This window comes from Apteryx rowi, unplaced genomic scaffold (genome assembly GCF_003343035.1).
Source record: "Apteryx rowi isolate R43461 unplaced genomic scaffold, aptRow1 scaffold_471, whole genome shotgun sequence".
In the NCBI taxonomy this organism is placed as follows: Eukaryota; Metazoa; Chordata; class Aves; order Apterygiformes; family Apterygidae; genus Apteryx; species Apteryx rowi.
In genome coordinates, this window is record NW_020450729.1 from 635,698 (window position 1) to 655,672 (window position 19,975).

The 19,975-nt window shown below is 38.3% G+C and overlaps 1 protein-coding gene across 4 annotated transcripts in view; it reads right to left on the reverse strand.

Moving 5' to 3' along the window:
* The window catches only part of RSF1 (remodeling and spacing factor 1), a 66,185-nt gene that overhangs the window by 28,054 nt on the left and 18,156 nt on the right, over positions 1-19,975 (reverse strand). The window contains exons 1-6 of one of the 4 annotated variants that reach the window (XR_003255538.1): positions 15,784-15,873; positions 14,017-14,108; positions 9,182-9,274; positions 8,311-8,516; positions 6,175-6,329; positions 1,053-2,779 (exon numbers count right to left, since the gene is read on the reverse strand). Coding sequence is in view for 3 of the 4 variants with exons in the window: in XM_026078166.1 (XP_025933951.1) it covers positions 1,053-2,779; positions 6,175-6,329; positions 8,311-8,516; positions 9,182-9,274; positions 14,017-14,119 (2,284 nt within the window). In the remaining variant the exon portion in view is untranslated. Of the gene's footprint in view, positions 1-1,052; positions 2,780-6,174; positions 6,330-7,147; positions 7,234-8,310; positions 8,517-9,181; positions 9,275-14,016; positions 14,120-15,783; positions 15,874-19,975 lie in introns of those variants that run through there. The other 3 variants (XM_026078164.1, XM_026078166.1, XM_026078165.1) reach the window with 3 other exon arrangements.

Genomic DNA, 19,975 nt, shown 5'->3' on the forward strand with positions numbered 1-19,975 from the left:
TGAAAAAAAAAAATGAAGAAAGTTTTCTATTTTTTCCTGCAAGAAGGACTCATACCAAAGGAGTATTTGTCAAATCGGTACATTTTTGTTTCAGGTGCTTAACATTAGTGAAAAGTCAAATCACTAAAGAGCTGGAAATTAAACTAGCAGCAAATGCACTTCAATTACTTGAGTGTGTTAATTTAAGTTTAGGCTTCATAATATATTATCATAATTTCAAACATGTTTTTAGGACACACTTTCCTAAAAGAAAACAAATATAAAATATCCAGTTAAAGATTTGGGGGTTTTTTCAACCTGCTGAAATGACAAAAGTTACTCATTTCAAACGTCTTCCATACACTTAAAAATACTGAGACTTTATTTGTTGTTTTTCCTTTCTGCTCCACACCCAGAAAAAGATGAAGGATAAATGAATAAAAGGGGGTTAAAATTACACAGATATACACATGCACATTTAATTTCCTTTATCTCATAAACTCAGTATTATTTTTACCTGGCATACTTTTAAGATCTGTGCCCCATAAGCAAAAGTTTATTGTGGAAAAAAAAAGACACCCCCATCCAAAGTAAAATGTATATCCCATGTATGTGAAAAGCTAATTATATTACAAATCCACCACAAAGATAACTTTATTACTCTTCACCATTTTCCGGGTCCTTTTTGCATATCATCTTCCTCAGACTGACCAACCAGACACCAAGTATACCATCTAGCAAATCCGCAGAAGCTACAAGTCTCCATTCAACCACTCAGTAAGACTGACTCAGATCTGATCATTTCATTTTCTGAAGGAATTTACCCAGGTTGATTTGGTCTAGTTAGTTTAAAACTAAGTTAAATGAAAGATCTTATAAACCGGTAAATCAACAGATATTTGCAGTCTCTTAGGGAGAGGTTTTAGACTAATCCACAAATTGGATTGCAAAAACTACTTTCTTAAAAAAGCTGACCAAACAAACATTATCTTCAATATTCTTATGCAAGTATATTTTCTCCTTACAGATAAAACTGTCTTAATCTGTATTCCCAGGTAGTAAAACAATATTACCTTAACTTTAGAATTTGACTCCTTCTCCTGTTTTTTCGCATCATCTTTTCGTTCTTGTTTTTGTGCTGCTGCAGGTTTCTCCTCCTCCTCTTCAGCTCGTTTTTTGTCCGGTTTCTGATCCCGAGTCTCCACGACTTTTGGAGTAGGCTTAGATATTCTTGGAGATCGCCTTAATGTGCGACCGACACTGAGCTCTTCTGGTGGTGTTTCTGCCTTTTTCTTCCTACTGGAGATCCTGATTGTTAACTTAATTCCTTCTTTCTGTCTTTCAGAAGTTATTTCTTTATTATCTGTTGCACAACTTTCTTCTTCAGAAACTAGTTTATATTTAAATTTGCTCTTAGGTACTGGAGATTCCTTTTTACTCTCTGAGGAGTCCTCTAGATTAGAAGCATGGGCATCATCTAATCTATCGGGTTCTGTCTTGGCAACCTCAGGTTCTTCCTCTTGTTTTTCAGGGTCTGATTTTAATTCTCCTTTGCTTTCCTCAGGGACTATACTTTTAGTATCGAAGCCCTCCTTTTCTAAAATGGACTTCTCTAACGTAACAGGAGAAGTAGATGAAGGGGGCATCTCAGCAGCTTCTGGAGAGGCAGGTTTCTCCTCAGACTCACCTTTACTTTTCACACTCTCTTCATCAGCTAGTGCAAGCTTGGGCAGTTCCTTAGGAGTAGATGCATTTGTGGAGTTTTCTAGCTTTTCTAAACATTCATTGGGCGGCGATCGTCTGTCCTTTTTGATTTTCATGGCTAGTTTCTCTTCAGTTTTTTTGGCACAGTCTTCAGAGTTTGAAGACTCTTCCACTACCATTTCAGTAGTTGCGCTGTCGAGGGGCTCTTTTTCCACAGGACTAGATTCCTCTTTTAAAGGCACTTTCTGATTAGAAACCTCAGAGACCACAGACCCTACCTCTTTGACCACAGTTACTGCATTTTTCTCAACCTCACATGCTTTCATAACTTTACTAACAGAGTTTAAAGAGTCTGATACCTTCTCCCCACTTTTACCATTTTTCTCCTTTAATGAGCTGCTGTCTTCTTTTGTGGTAGGAGAGTGTTCTGATTTATTATTTTGTATGACACTTGGGGTTATTTTTTCACTGCTAACCTCTCCATTTACTAGCACTTTCCCATCAGGACATAAAGCAGTAATTGTAGGGACTCTCTTAAAAGTCTCTTCTTCTGGTTTCCCTTCTTCTTTCAAGACATCCTTCGTTGGAGTTACACATTTACATAGGGACCCCTTTATTGGGCTGTCATAGTCATCTGTCAGCTTGATCTCTCGTTTTTTAAGTGGTATTTTTGCCTGCTGATCATTTTTAAGTTTTTCACTTTCTTCCACAGATTTCTCCACAATTTCTTGGGGAGTTTTGACATTAACACAAAAGTCTAATCTCTCCGGCTCATGAACTGCTATTTTGTCAGTACAACTTTTTACTTCTTTTAAGTCTTTTGGTTCTACTTTGTTTTCTTTCACCTCTACTTTAACAGGTTTGACATTTTCTTTAAAGGAGTCGCTTTCTTCTTTGACTGTTTGCTTTTCCTCATTGTATTCTGAAGTTTTCTCTAATTTTACTATTACTGGCAATTTTATAATTTCTTTTTCTTCCATTTTCTCAATTTTCACCATATTTTCATCTTCTTTGATCACAGGAAGAGGGAGGTTCTCCAATTCTTTTGACTGTTCCTCCACCACCTCTTTTTCTTCTTTAATTTTTAATTGATTTTCTGTTGACAGAGAAACACAGTTATGAAACAACCAGGGACTTAAAAGGATAACAGATATCCTCAATCAAGACAAATGTATATCAAAAAACCCCCGAACCCAACAACCTTTCCCCCCAAATGAATCTTCTGCCATGGGATTATTAAGAGTTAGGCCTCTTTAATGACAGTGTTAGACAGGTGGGCTGTCAATTTTTAAGCTATAGAATCAAGATCAGTTTAATTATATACCGAGATAAACCTAAATTTCACAGAAGCTATCAGCAGAATTCCAGATTCATCTTTTTTTATGCAGACATCCCAACCACATCTTCAGTTGTACCACAGTACTTTCAGAAAATGGATACATAAAACCTAAGCAGAGAATGCATGAAACACAACCTTAGAAAAAAAGTCTCACTTGAATTTCTGAATTATTTCCCTAGCCAGAATGTATTATAAGATTCCACGTACTTCAAGCGACGTACCACATAAGAATCAATCTCCTCTTTGTTGACATGGTTATTTCAGGAAATATCTAACTATTGTATTTCAGGAATTCAGAGAAAGCTGAAGATATTCAACATTATGTTTTATGACAACATTCACCCAGATTCTCTGTTTCTGGGAAATCTCCTGTGTACTATCAAAATGCAAATCATATACAATATTCTACATTCACTTTATTAGCAGTTTTGAAAGCAAGCATAGTAAATAGCAGCATATACCAGAAAAACCCGCAGAGCCTAAAGTATTAATTATGCCTAGTTTGCTTAGTCAATTTTAGATTGTTAAGGCTTAAAGTACAGTTCCAGCACTCAGAAAAAAAACATAAATTTATTTTATTACTATGTACCTCAGCCTATTATTTATCATTACTGCAGCCTCTTAATATCCTCACATTTTTTTATCTCATTTTTTTGAGTCAGCTAGAGATAAAACTCATTACAAAAATAGCAAATATAATAGTATTACATACATCATAAAAGCATCTGGCAGCAGTTGTAACAACTGTGCCATAACTCCAAACAAAAGGATGGTGTTTTCCCCTCTACCACCCCCCTCTCCCTCCACGCCATTGTAACTCTTTTCCAAGATAAGAGCTCCCCAAAGCGGTAAGAGATTACAGAGGGGAAAGTACCTGACAGCTAATTTAATTACATTTAAATAAAACGAGCGTATTAGAGAAGAAAGATAGTGCGGCAAAGAAGAATTCATGCATTTTAGAATACTTTCAAACACAAAGCATGTGTCCAAGTAAGTCTCAGCAGCGAGTACAGGAGCGAGAGAGATGCTAACTCTAGCGTACCTTAAGCGATAACATTTTGAAGGCTCAAGGCCAGCTGTTTTTCCTTTAGAGAGGCGATTACCACTCGGACCCCTTCAAACAGAAGAGCTGCCCCTCTAAAGACAGCATTTATCTGCATTAGTGAGAGTGGGAGGCCTTKTCTGCATCTCTGTTCTTCTGCCCTCGCTTCATTTCTTTCTGCCTAAACTTTGTTCTCAGAGAATACCCGTTTTCTCCTTCGCCTACTGCTCTCTCCCAGACTTCTAACATCAAGGATCGTCAAAACTCTGAAATTCTTCTACGCTGAAACACGGCAATTGTTCTAAGATCTAGCTTTTTAAACTCCCTAAACAGCTCATAAAGCATTTCACATACACAAAGTCACTCAGTTGATGCACAAGTTGTTGTAACACTATTTGAGTTAAGCAGGCTAGTAAAAAACCTAAACATCGGTTTAGTTTATTTTTTATGGACTAATTTAATGCTATTTTGGAAGGGGCCAAAGCACATGGGTATCAGGTCTTCCAGTATGTTTCCAGAGCGCCTTTGAAGGCCTTCATCTTCCCAGAATTTCTGAGCACAATCCTTGGACTAATGGGAAAAATTACTGAAGCTTCTCAACTCAAATGGTCTAAACAGTGCTCCGTAAATACACTGACTGCACTTAAATCGCTGCACATATAAATTATTGACTACATACACCGGACTAGCATCTAGGACTAAGTTTTGCATCAATACACAGCCTAACGTAAGCAGTGACTCAAGCGATGGCTTGATGGCTGAGTGCACCACAGGGTTTGGGGACTTATCTCACAGGAGACGGTCATTAAAATGTTTTCAAATGGCTCCTCCTGAATCCAATTCAAGTAAAACAGTATTTGAAGTAAAAATCTAAACTGGATGATTTATTAAGTTGGCTTGACCAATTTTTAGCGAGACAAAGGCAAGATCACTACTCAGAGTTGACTCTGCAGTATCTGTAACCATGCAGATTACGTCGTCACTTGTTTGCAGCATCAGATACTGCAGATGTCTTGGACTGACAGACGATGCTACTGATGTTTGCTGCAATTTACTGTAATTTCTACAGTAAGTTTTTAAATGCTTCCACAACAATTCAAATACTTAGCTAAATGTTTTATTCACTTCTTCTGTTCTACACTGTTTGTTGCTAAGATTAAAACAGCAAGTCTTCCTCTAAGACTCAGACCCAAGACGGGCTTTGGCTAAATCCATATATCCAATTAACTTAAACAGATCTGAAGAAACTCACACTAACACACTGGAAACCTTAAATCTTGTGTCTGACTGAGAAAAATCTTTTTCTGTGTTTCAACAAAATGTTAGTACTGGGTAGTATCTGGAGTAAAATTACTTAGGATAACAAGCTTTTAGCTTTTCATAACCTGACAAAAAAAGCAGATTCTTTAACATGAAATATTTCAGGCTGATACTTAGTAAAACGAATGCACAAACCAACAAGATATCAAATATGTGCAATGACATGATAATAAGGAAGGTAAAAAGGTTCTTTGCTGATAAGAACAATAAAGTGGAGGCAGCTAAGGTCCACCTCGTGTCTAAAATATTTTAAATTGTTTTAACTTAAGCTCATGTCTTCTTGAAAAAATCGTATTGATTGTGAAACATCCAAGGGAACAACCTATATTTTTTCATTCAAACTCAGAAAGCAAAAATAAACAACACACTCAATACTGTATTGATATCAATCATGGCATTGCACAAACAGATTTTTTTGTTTTTGAAATTTTAATATTGCTAGAACAGGGCAACAGTTGGGCAACAGTTCAATGTGCCACAGAAAATGTACAATAGCAAGTATTTACAATAGTATACAAAATGTACAGCAAAAATAAAATTACTAAGAAAACAACTTATACACACAAGTCTCTTTTTATAAATAAACTATTGAGCCTAAATATGCACTAAAAAGTTCAGCAATATTAGCTATTTAGCATTTCAAAGTATTCAACATTTACTTGATTTACTTTGAACAGAAACATGTACTTAAAAGAAGTCCTAATCTAACACAGTCACTTTTCAGGAAGTTGAAAATTCTGACACTGCCACAGAACGACATTTAAAATTTGAAAAAAAGAAGCTAGAAAACCTTGTGGAGATGCTTCTTCACCCTTTTTGGTGTCTTCATCTTCAATGCTTGGGCTTTCACGTGACGAATTCTCCTGCTGATTGTTGTTTTTCAGCAGGGCAGGATCTATTTGTGCTTTCAAGAGCTCAAGCGTCTCGGCGAGCTCATTTCGGTTTCTGGATGACAGAAGAAAAAAACGTATTGTCTGATAAGCCACTTACTCACTTACCCCAAAGGGATTTATTAGAAATAAACAAACACCATCTGCTTAAATGGATGCTGCCCTAAAAACCATGCCTACAAGAGTAGTGCAATGCCTGTCCTACCAAAGTGGCTGCAGTTTTGCACTCCAATTTGTACTACTTTCCAATTTATCCTTACTAAAATCGACGGACCTTAACCATCTTAACTTTCAAGTCCTGTTGGTCTGGATCCGAGCTGCTACTATTTATTATTCTTTTATCTGTTACTCTGTTTATCAATCCTCACTGGTTTTACTTTGCAGTTTCATCTTCTCCTCAATGGAAGACCTTGTAGTTAATTGCTCGTGCACCAAAAGGGCAATCCTATCATTTAAGTGAAATTTTTCAAAAGCAATTAAATCATTCAAATACCTTTAGAAGTACCATCCTAAACGCATTTAGTAAACAACACAAAGATGTGTAGAAAAATCCAGCTACTTGAGTTCTGGTAGTGAGAAAAAGTTCATGCATCTCTATACACGTGAGTCTCAGCACACTGAACTGCTTATTTAAAGTGAACATCTAACTAGAAGAAACAGAGCCTTAATACGTTATTTGAGATCTGATTAACAGATTCATTAGTTTCATAATAGACTAGAATAATAAGGCTCTCATGTTACTCTTTTTCAAAAGTCAACATTCAGCAAGGTGTTTTGTCCAAGTTTACAGAAAATGGGAGCCTGGAAGTGTAACAACTCCAACATGCAGATTCTCGTGGTTTTAGAACCACGTCAAGTTTTAGAATCCATTACTGTGTTTTTCTGCTGTGAATGTAGAGCATCAGAACTTCCTCAGCAGAAGCCCCATCCCCTCTACTTTTGGCACTGCACTCTGGAGTCTGTAATACATGAGACAAGATATACACAGTTCAGCTCTTGGTTGATTTGGTTAGATGCATTTACTTTATTCACCCACAACAGATGTCTAAATTTCCCTAGTGTTAATGGTTAGCATTTTATAACCCACTGATAGTGGTTTCAACCATTCTGTAGGTCATCTCTGGTTATTAAAGTTACAGATACGTAAATAAGCTGCAGACAAAAATTAAAATTTACAAACAGAAAAATGAAAAAAATACAGACATTGTTTGACTTTTTTTAGATCCATTTCTACATTTCTATTTACTTTTTACTCAGAGTTGATACTGATGAGTCCAGTTTAAAATGCACTTGGAACTAAATCATTAAAAAAAGAATTTTAGATAGAGATAAAGCGAAAATGGATCATCTGGTAGATGTGAAACAGATTTCAAACTGATTATTTTGCATTAGGAAAGATCCCATATATACTTTGCCCAGATAGGAAAGTGAAAAACAAGATATGCAGAGCAAGAATCACAAAAAACATAATTCTGAGGCTAAAATATCATTAAAAGATTATCAGACCAAACTGCAGCAGGCAACTGAGACACAAGGGCACTCTCATGTACCTACGTCAGTCTGCATCAACATCATGAACCCCATCTTCAGCGATCTATGAGCTGACTTCTACCCCAGAATGGTTTTAGTGCCTGTCCACATGGACTGTAAACAATTTTGCAGTTTCATGAGGTTAAAACTGCAATGTAATTTCTCATGAGAACAAACTGTCCACTGATGATTGCCAAGTAACGTGGACCAATTGTCCTCAGGAGATTCTTCTGTTGATACTCTTTCCATATACACATYGTAGCTTGACAGAGCAGAAAACAAGTTATACACTGGCTATTTCCCACAAATCAGTGGGCCACTTGTCCCCGTAATTAGAACCATCCATGTTCTTTCACTAACACATACACYTGAATACAGAAAACATCACCATCAGGAATCCTACTCTGTAAAAAACGGAGATTGACTGAATTAAGTTTCTGAACCCCAGTCACGAACAGCCATCTTAAAACAAATAAAAACTACAAACTAAGAAAAAAAAGGAATACCTAACAATGCACTTCCAGGTGGATCCATCCTGGTCATCCTGTTCTTCTATGTACATCCTGACATTATGCTCTTGATCCAGCTGATACCAATACATGAGGCCATCCTTGTCTCGACCAATGGGCTGAAGACGCATTGCATCAGCATCCTCCTCATTAATAATATTCTTAAACTTTAGATTGTCATCAAACTGACATTCACAGAGATACTGAAAAAATCAGAAAGTTGGAAGACTGTTAAAACATCGAAGTCTAAACAGAAATAACAACATCAGCTCATTTCCTCTTTAGTGCAACTTGAAACTTCTTTTTAAATCCCTCTTTATTGGATCTGTGAGTTCACTACAGCTACTCATATTTCCAGGTCGTACTGTTTTTAAATCAGAGATAACTTTTAGATTTTTATTACTGGCCAGTTTAGAAAGGCTTTATTATTATTTATTTTTTTACATAATACAAGTGATTTCATTCTACAATAAAATATATATAGAATATATATAAGTTGAAACCAACCCTGCCAGGTTTCTCAAGAATCGAAAAGATGAAGTCCCATCTTTGCCTTTGGACTTCAGATGAGCACACTTAATTGCAAGCTAATAAACATTTTAATAAGTGTACTCCACAGACAAATAGCTACTGACATAAAATAATAACAACAAAAATAATTTCATATGAAGTCTTACATTCACTTTGGGCCTATCCCACTAGAATGAATATCATGCCTGTTACAAGATCAACTCCACATTTAGTGTACCCAGCTATGGTTCAGTCAAGCTAAATCTGCAGGATTTTTAAGTGAATGAGAAAGCTAATCTGCAAGATATTTAAGGGAGAGAGAAAAAAGTCATTTAAAAACTAGCTGATGAACGTATACCTTCAGAATTCCCAGTTTGCATTCAACACTCATTTCTAGGTATCCTTTTTTTTCCATCTCCCAAGCCCAAGTGCTGTTGAATTCTTGGCATATCTGTCACAAACAAAATATTAAGATAACTAGGGTTAGTGGACAAAAACAACTTTAAACATTTATATATTAATTTATAATATATGTATATAAATATTTATATATATTAATATTTATATATTAATAGATCCTTACTGCAATAATGATTTTACATGATCTCTTAGAGTATTGCAAGTCCAAAAGCCTCGCACAAAAATAAAAAGTAAAACCGGGGTAGGTCAGCAAGCACTGGCAAATCTCCACTGACTCAGGGAAGAGTATCGCCAAGGCCCTGATCACCACCAACTTCTCTAGACCTCTTCAACGAGGCAGCACAAYCCTGAACTGGGGAGTTACGAGGCCAACTTCTGTTCTTGCCGTGCTGTGCAAAATCTCCCATTTTTCTGTTCCCGAGTGGTTTATTTAGAATACAAACACCCTTGAGTAGACGGGATTTCTTATTACAYGTCTTTGCAGCACTTATCACGTTAGCCGCCAGGGCCTCTAAGCCCTGCAACTACACTGCAAATAACAAATGGAACCGAGTCACTCCATGCTGTAAAATGATTATTCTTTAGAAAATGATAAACATCTTGGTCCTCAAGCCATTTGATAAATATTATTTTAAAATATCATGAGAATAGCCAACTTAAATKTACTAGAAGTGAATAAATTAAACCCTACCAATATGGGGGGGGGAAAAAAACCAGAAAGCGAAAAGAGAAGCAGTAGAGGATGGATAGAATCATTGGGAGCTCCAATAAATAACAGTGTAGAAGTAATTTCCCTCTCCTTCCTAAACAAGTCAGACATGCTTAAGACAACTCTCACAAAAAGAGTCACAAGCAAAAACACAACGGCTGCTTATCAAGTCAAGACACAGTAGTGGGATCTCCAGGGGATGAGGCTATTCTAGTGGAAATATCCACTAAAAGGGGGCGAAAGTTGGTCACAAATACATCTCGAGTTGAGAGCATTTTGAATGGCTGCTGTTAATTCACAGCTCTCCAAATTAGCACGCAAGGTACTGCTGCATTTCAGTCTGCAAGGAACCCAAAYCCTGCTGGATGTACGCAGAGAATCACAGCAAGGCAGTCTCCCCATTACCGGGCTCCTGTTAAATAAAAGATAAAGTCTCTAAGCCTGTAAATCATGTCCAAAAGCAGCTTTTCCTGGAAACAGCAGCAGAAATAACCTTAAATTTCACCCACCAAAAGCAGAGATCAGCTGATTCCTATCATAAAACTCTCTGTGGGCTAYATTCAAGAGAGGTGGCCCTACCTCTCCTCCTCACCACAGCTACGCTACCCCTTGTACTGACACCAGCTTTCAAGTGACCCAAGGGTAAGCTAGTTAAGGGAGCTAAAATACGAGAGAACTATTTCTCTTTTTTCTTTGGGAAGTTAGCGTTTCTGCTGGCTTTTGTCCCTACACTGGCTCAACTCTGGGGTCAGATGAGYGTCACTGCCAGTACAAGGTAAAGGTTCAGGATTGCACACGGAAGGGAAACTCTGGACCACACTTTTTGGCCTCAGCATGCAATTAGATTGGCTCAGCCCCACCAGAAATCATACTTTAAACTACTACCTAGGGAGTAGGTAGACTTCTCTGACACAAAGCCAAAGCTCACGGTAAGGGAGACACCTGTTCATCACTAACAAAACCAGGTTATTCTGCTTTCTCTCCTTCCTCGCTTTCAACATTACGAACATTATCGCTGGGAAACTGTGTATCAAAACCCCTGGTAAGGGCCTGTGCCATTCACTGTTCATTACTTACTAAGCATGAAAGCAGTAACGAGAAGTTGCATACGCTCTGGAAACGTAGGACTGTCAAAGCAACAACTYGGAGACGTAAGAGCTGTTGAAACATCTGCTCAAACTGAAACGACTACATTTGACAACTAAAAACCAGATGATCATGCTTTTTTTCCTGACAACTATTGTCACAGCCCTAAAAGAAAGATCTCATTGATTCGAGCTCTGCTGAAATGTTAGTCTCTGCCTTCACAGAGGGGACATTTTAAACCACTCRAAAACCTGCTGCTTGAAGGAACAGCTGGTTTCTGCACGCTCAAGAGTGGTCAGTACCTTCCCACCTGGTAAAAAGAGGTCATACCTATCTCTCTAAAATATTTCTAAAGCAGCTACGATGGCATCCGACACTATTACCATGCTCCAAACGTTCACTGTAAACAAGGAAAACAGGAAGGAGAAAGACACAGCAGAGGAATCTACTTGGGTGGGACTATGGACACCTTAATTCTAACAATTAGGGCATAAAAGACAGTGTGCTCAGAAAGTGCCTGCTTCAGAGGTGAAGGATCCAGCCAGAGCAGTGCAGAGAAATCTTATCTGTATAAAAAAGCAAAATACTTTTGACAAAAGTGAAACATTTTGTCAGGAGAAAGTGCAGCCTGAATGAATTCAACTATGCGTTTCTCAAGAACGGCTAAGCTGCACAGTGCCCTTTAGCTGTTAACATTTACAGAACAAACCTCCTTTTTTATCGCAGTCATAGTTGACCATGGGGACTCTCTGCACGGAGGAGAAAAGTCAGGTTCCAGAGCCCTACAGCCATTTCCTCCCCCAAAAGGCTGGTACACATGCTAGCRAACCAGCTTGAACCGTTCACCATCAAAACAGGCAAAGGAAAGAACTCAACTGCTGTGTTAGCTTCCTATCACAAAATATATTCATCTGTCAAAATATCGTGTTAGCTTCCTATCACCAAATAAATTCATCTGTCAAAATACCAGCCACTGCTTAGCAATAGCATTTTATGCCTGCCCTTTGTAAGCATGGCAGTCAGATAAAGCATAAGTTATAGAAAGCTGGCATGTAACAAAGCATATTAGCAAGACATATTTTATATATATATGTGTGTGTGTGTGTGTGTATATTTGTGTATATATATATATACACATATATGTATATATACACACACACACACTTTCAAGAGCGTGTAAGTTTGAATGTCCTCCTGTTAAAAAACATTTTCCCTCCCAAACAGGAAAAGAAAATGGTGTCATCTAGAATGTATTACTCAAACTTCAGCAATAGCAACACATCAGTAGTTCCTAACAGAGGAAAAACAGGTCAACATTGCCTTTTAGAGTATGTCAAATAATACTGCAGACATCTGTTAAGAATACTCTCAAAGGTTCTACAACTTTTCAGTTTTCCCTGTGTTTTGGGGCATTTCCCAATACTCTGTTGTTTTTCTAGACAACTTCTATCCCTCTGAAATGGGGATGATATTAGCATACCTCTCCAACTAGTTATATTCAAATTTCTTTTTTTCTCAAGAGTCCTTTGAGCTACTGGCTAGAATAAGTTTCCAGTTAGCTTTGGAGTCTGGTAAATGAAGTAGAATTTATTACTGCTTACTTGGTCTTAACAGGGTGGGTGGGAGGGTTTCCTTATCATTTTTCTGTCCTTGCAATGCCTGCTGAAGGAAGATTTTCCAGACTACTCCCTCATAAACTTGTTTTCTCCCTCTGCTTTCTGCTTATCACACATCTGCTTCAACGGGGTATCTAAGTTCACTAATCAGAGTTGGGATTTGTCATCCTGCTGCAAAGGCTTTGAGGTATATTAAGGAATTTAACACAATTCAATAACCACAGCACTTGGTAATACAGAAACCACACAGATGTTACACAGATGACTGTATGTTATTATTTTAAAGCACCATCATAAATGCTTTACAACTGTAATACTGCACAAATCTACAGAATACGGTTAAGGAGTGAGATTTAATGTAAGGCCTTTCAGCAGGTTATTTCCTGACATGCTGCCAGTGCTATGTACGTCATCGTCTTAAGACTACACAAACCTCAAGGCAAATTCCTAACTCTRTAAAGCTTATAGATAGCACTAAGGGGGCAAACTGTGACTGGATCTTCTAGGTACTAAAATTAGTATCGTTGCTATTGCCATAATGCCTGCAGTTCCACATATTCTAAGTAAGATATGATCATGGCTGTACAGACAATAACAAGACTACATTCTTCTGGAATAAAAGGCACATTAATCAAGATACCTAGAAGAGAAATGCTAATATATTAACTTTGAATATTTGCATATTTTTATTTTCTAAAGCAGTGTAAATTCTTTAAACTAAAAAATACTTGCATGTAAGGTGCCGAGGAGGGTACAGCCACAATTAAAATACCAACGCAGAATTACCTCTGCCAGCAAAACAACGAGATGCTGCATTTTTACTTTTTAAATAATTACATTCAAGTAATTACATTTTCATCTTAGTTGTACAGTTCTGAGCATGCCAATATAAATCACTGCAACACTTTCATCTRTCATTAACACACCGGAAGAGAACTCCTGTACGGTTAGTCCCTGCGGGAGCGCTAACCAAATCACAMTGATTAAGTCATATTCAGACAACTGGCACGCAAATGCACAGTTACCATGTAAAACTCTGCTCAATTTAGCTTGTTAGCGGGCTAACAAATCTGCTTCTGCGTTYAAGGCTTTAAGTCCCCCAAAAGTATGTTACTACCAAGGATGAAGTTATGTGCTCCTCTACACGCAGAAGATATTGCTTACTTCCAGAGATTTTCATACGAGCCCAGGCAGACTGAAAGTTAAGCCGGGCTCTTATGTGACTAAAGTCCAGGCCTGGACATCAGCATTGGCCACGACACAGCCCAAGGCTCGCTCTAATTCATACCGGGGATTGCTGACACAACAGCTCATCGTAACCAGATTCCAGCATTGCAGAATAACACAACACACGTATGGTACCTTGATCAAATATTTTTCCCATCTGTCTGCCGTGACAGACTTCCCAATCTTTCTCATCAGTTTCAAGTGAAGCTCCACCAATTCTTTTGGAACTGCAGTATTGAGAGAGAGAGAGAGAAGAAAAAAAAAAAGTTATAAAGACCGATGTAAATACACTCCAATGCTAAAGACTGGTAACTCTGAAACGTTGTAACAAACGGAGAAATTTTAATAAAATTTAATAACTTTAAGTCAGCGTAAGAACAATTCCACAACTAGAAAACAAAGGAAAATCAGATTAGTYGCATGGGTCTTTCAGTTTAGATTTACAACCTTGCCCATCCTGCGCCCTCCCTTAAATTCGAGGAGGTACACCTCAGTATTAAATAGGTAAAAATCCCAGCAGCATTAAAATAACAACTGCAGAGGAATGACGTCACCCGGACGCCTACGGAAAGAACACCGACTGTAGGGAGCGCAGCGCACCTGCAGCTGCCTCTGAAAATCCACACRGCATCCCGTGCACCGCGGCTGGGATACCTCCGAACCCAAGCTATTTTTGGCTGCGCACACTATGAGAGAAACGTTCTAGAAATGTTGTCCTCCTGACTACAACTTTGCTATCCAATTTTTCTCCTTTATAACCAGAGCAGTTTGCCAGATTCRAGGGGTGAGCGGCGGCGGCGGCTCGGGCTCCTGCTCGGTGCAAGCGCCGCGGAGGCGATCTTTTCCAAGCAAATCACGCTTGCGGCTTATCGCACACCCCTCAGTTGCAACTTTGTCTCAGCTTAGCTCACGTCCGCGATTTATAAATCGATGGGGCACCACCAAGTGGCAAACCYGTGCAATATCAAATTTGTAAGCCACAGAGCGTTCTGGCTTTTAAAAGGTGCAACTGGRAATTATTAACGTAACCACCCGAGCCCCGTGAAGGGAGCTTTCCGCATTATTTTCTCAGGAGCTCGGTTAGACCCTTCACACTTGTAATTTGTTGTGCAAAACTCAAAGACTTGAACCCCTTTTTTTTTTTAGTATTTTTATTTACATACTGCTTGTATAAAATTTTATTTTCAATGCATTTTCATTATTCCATGTGCAAACACTTAAACAATTAAAAAACAAACATTTTATGATTATTTTTCTGCTGCTCCGGTAGTATTACTTTACATATGATAAACAGCTGGGACACCAAAAAACTTTTTTCTAAACTAGTCATTATACAAATACTATTTCTTCTACTGCTCTATACAAGATTTGAGTTTTGGTGTGATTTTTTTTTTTTTGAAATATTTAATTTGATTTCACCTAACTTGATATGTGTTTTTCAGTCAAATGCCCTTATATACAGGTGAGCATAATGTGTTTTTAAGATCTGTTTGGTGAAAACACTAGTTTTGTTTCTAAAGTAGATTATCACTGCTGTTTTACAGACAGCAATCTAATACGTAAACACAGTTCCATGTTAAATATATGACGTATCAGCCTGGTACCCATAAACAGATCTGCTTTAAATGTAGATAATTCTCAAGCAACTCAAAATCATCCTGGTTGTTCCTCTTTTATTCCATTTATATTGTTTACMATTCTCTTCGCATACTGAAGAAACCTAAGACATCTCCTCCTTGGTTTTCCTCAAAGTTAGTGCACGTCACAAATTTAAACCACCACGTATCTTAAAAGGAACAAGACCACAGGTCTTAATTCTGCTAGGTGCTGAGCACTTGCAACGAATGAAATTAAGCACAAAGCACTTTACACACATGAGCAATTCCATCAAARTCAACTCACAATTAAACTTCAGCTTGCGTCTGTGTTATGTGGATCTGAGCCAGAGTATTCAAAATCCTACTGGATCAAAAGCTTTTGTTCTGCCTTTTTTTTTTTTTTTTAAATCAGATCACATTTTGTACGGGTGCATATTCACTGGAATCCTATTTTAAAGCAGCACGGATGATTTGTTTAGAAGAATCAGATTCACAGTCGCTCTGAAAAATCCTTGTCAGAGTGTTAATCTTGGAAGAGATGGAGAATGTTAACAATCCAAGAACTGGAAAGTCAATTTTGCACATCCTAGGTCAACATTTAGTCTGATTTCTACTAGTACCTCTGGAAACCCCCCCCACACACACACACACTTTTTTCTTTTTTGGCATTTCCAATATTTCAGGTCTTGCAGTTCTGGGAGCCTGAAGGTGTATTGATGCAGTGACTTTTGCAAAGAAACGTCACAAAATATTTCAAAACCCCTCTCCATTTATTTAATACCTTCTCAAGACGTTTTTCATGCATCATAACTATTAATGACCAGGTATCTACGCTAGCTTGTCATTTCTCTACAAAGTGCTTCAAGGAATTGCATGACACTGGAGTTCATATCATCTTCGTTGTTCTAGGGAATGCGATGGGAATTATGAAGAAGAAAACTAAAGGCCACTTTGCAGGCAGAAAATACAAAGTGTGCGAAGTGCAGACTGACCAACCAGGGTGCCTAAATAAGAGCAGGAACAGAGGCCTAGGAAATGGAGACAATAAATTTTGAGCCAAAATAACTGTAAATAATATAGGGATCACACAAAACAGTATACACCTGACTTAAAGAAAAATATCAGCTTAGGGAAGAGATGGTAGGAAGGCTAAAGAGTGGTGGGAAACTCATCCATTCCTCAAACATTCATCCAGCAAGGAYTGGAAGCGCACTAGTAAACTAAAACACATTTCAGTAGTCTCAATAGTGCGTTGAATCTGGACTACTTTAAATTAACTTACTTTTGTCCACAAGGTAGAGAGAATTCTTGACAAGAGTTTGTTGAAGAGAGAAACCAATAAGGATCATTTTTACAATGTTCCTATAACCCTACTTATAATAATATTGAGCACAGCATAAGATGCAATTAGGTTTTTTTTTTTTTTTTTTTTTTTAATCACAACAGTAAAATATCATCTCCTCTGCACTATTCAAGTGGGATCTGCAACACACATTTCAGGGACTCATATGATAAGCAAAAGCAAAATTATTCTATTATTAGGTTAAGTTTTGCGTGGCGGAAGGAACAATAAATATTCTTCCTCACGTAATACTGTACTGGATATGGTCCCGGGGAACCTGCTCTAGTGGACCCTGCTTGAGCAGGGGGCATGAACAAGGCGAACTCCAGRGGTCCCTTCCAACCCCAGCTATTCTGGGATTCTGTGATAACAGCCGTTCTTCGCAAGGCTTTGGCCAAAAGAGTGTGCCGGAACATATACCAAATAACTAAATCTGAATGACATCTCAAAACTTCCATATTACTTTCAAGAGAAAATAAAGTTTTATAGTAGCTCTCTAAAATCATGAGAGACAGCTCAACAGAACACACTTAAGAGGTAGAGAAAACCCCAGGACTCTGTGCACAGGGCTAATAAGAACTGGAAAAGTGCTATTTTAGAAGAAGAAATACCCGTTTTAAAGAATAATTAAACCATGGTGTCATTGCTAGGTATTCAGAAATATAGGATTTTCATAGGAAGAAGCCATGAGTCACAAAGAATGAGTCACTGCACATACAGTTACGGGGCTTCTGGTGGAGTTTGGCCAATTTTGTTGTCCTGTGTTTTACTGGAGGGCAAATGCTTTGAATACTGTATTATATCTGCTCCAGCATTTCAGGGAACATTCCATACATCAGTGGCACATTTTTAATAACTTTGGGAAAGACAGAAAATTGGAATGGAAGAGAAAAAGGAGGAACATATGGGAACCTCGTCTTCTGGTTAGAGAAGCTGTAACTTCAAGCACCTGCACAACTGTGGATCAAAGACCTGGTTGCAGGTACCTATTAACACGTCCCCGTATAACCACAGTCTCATTTCTTCCCAGCAAAATTTAAAACACTCGCAGCTGAACACGCTCCTGAACAGAACCCGAAGAAATAGAGGAGTAAAACAGAAAACGTAGATGACGCACAAAGCCCAGGGTCTGGAGGGAACATAAAGGGACTTTGTTATCACGGAAACTGTTTCAAATAAAAACCTTTGCTTCAGAGGAGACCTGGAGCACTGGACATGGAGGGGGACGATCAGAATAATGGTGTGCGCAGAGCCCCTGGGCTTGGAAGAGGAGTGCAAAGACTAAATTGCCTTTCCCTCCCTTCCAAGGACGAAGGGAAAAGCACACTAAGCCCCTGTGGCGACCAGGGGGAAGGGAATGAGAGGTAACACTCCGGGATGCAAAGACTGCTGGCAGTTTTCATGCTTCGTGAGCACAAACAGGTCTTCCCAGTTTTACTAGTAAAACCTTTTTCCATGCTAACTCGTTTTGGCAAGTGAAAAACAAAGCGACTCATTAAGATATACAGAGCAAATATTTCCGTTAACCGGTTGCCCTTTTTTTTTTTGTCTTTCTCCCTTGACGAAAATTACGTCTTCATACCATGACTTCACTGTCAAATAAAACCATGCTAAGCAGGTGGACAGCTGAGATCATTGGGATCATTAATAAACACCTTCCTGCCCATTTTGCTACGAAGTGGAGCTAGCTCACAGTAACCTAGAGTAGAAGACTTGTGCATTAGCTACTCTGCATGACATCCTGTGCAAAGAGTTTTATGGTAAGCAAACACGAACTAGCTTACACCACATTTACCTTCCTCCACGGTCAACATGCAGTGAGGGACACTGGAGTCCCGTGCAAAGGCGAGAGTATCCATTTGGGTACCTGGTGAAAAGTTGCTAACTACAGGGTAAACTTACCCTTCGCAAACAAGGCATTATGAATACATCCCCTCAAAACCACTTAACTGTGCCCGTTATGAAGGGTGCAAGAGCGCCCAAGAGATGAGTGACCACATTTCTACCATGGCTAATATCCTCCCTCTTTTTTGTTTGCAGGTCTGTAGTCCCAAAAACAGGTTGAGACAGCAAAAGCCTTCTTTCTAGATTAGTTTTAACCAAAGATCAGCTCCCAATTTAGCTCATTAAAAGTTGAGTGGAACACTTGGAAAAAGAAAGGCCACAGGACCGCTTTCAGTGGCAGTGCTGGTTTTTGCCCACATAAACGTTCCTTTCTAGGAACTACATACCTCATTTATTACCTCAACTTTGGGGAGGAAGAAAATGGGCGATCCCTATAATTGGGATGAAATATATATATTAAAAAAAAAAATCCCTACAACTAGAGGGTACATTAGACACAAAACCTCTAGTATGAACCAGGCAAGAAGTTATAGTGATCTTCTGAAAAACACCCCTTAGTGCTAAAAAGGACACCCATATACATGCAATATGCTTGGCATAAAAGAAATTTGAAGCATTTGACCCCTTTTCGCGGTTGACCCATTGCTTCCAAACACAAAAAAGCAGCAGTTCCTGTTTCAAAGAACAATCTAAATATCACATCTTCTAGCTGCGTCACTTTGTTATCATCCTGTCTCCAAGTCGCGTGCACATAAAAAAAGATTGTGCAGGAAAGGGGGAAAAAAAAAAAATGTAACGACTCTGCTTCCCAAGTGAACATAAAAGAGCAATCAGACGAGCTGTGATTAAACTGAAGAACCAAACAGAAAGAACAAGTCACCAAGTAACATTTTAAAATCCTGTTCCTAGAAAGATCTTGGCAGGCATAAAAAACAAACAAACCACGCTCACACTTAAATGGCATTGTTATTCTAGCAGAGTACTTTGAAATCCTGATGTTCAGCGGCTAGATCATTTTCATATAAATATCTGAGCACCTTTATATCTTTTATCTTTACATATACCTATTACAAAACACTCAACTTGCCTAGATTATTCAGAACACTTTCCATTCTAACATTACTATTCAATAAAGACATATATTTTTATCTTGCTGACTCCTCCTTCTATTCACATGCCGAGACCCCAGGACAGCACCTCTTTCACTGCCATTTGCAGACAAATTGCAACCCAGGTGAACAGTGCTTTGAGCTGGGACTGAAAAGCTCTACCTTTTCCCCCTAATTCTGTTATTAACTTACGTCACCAG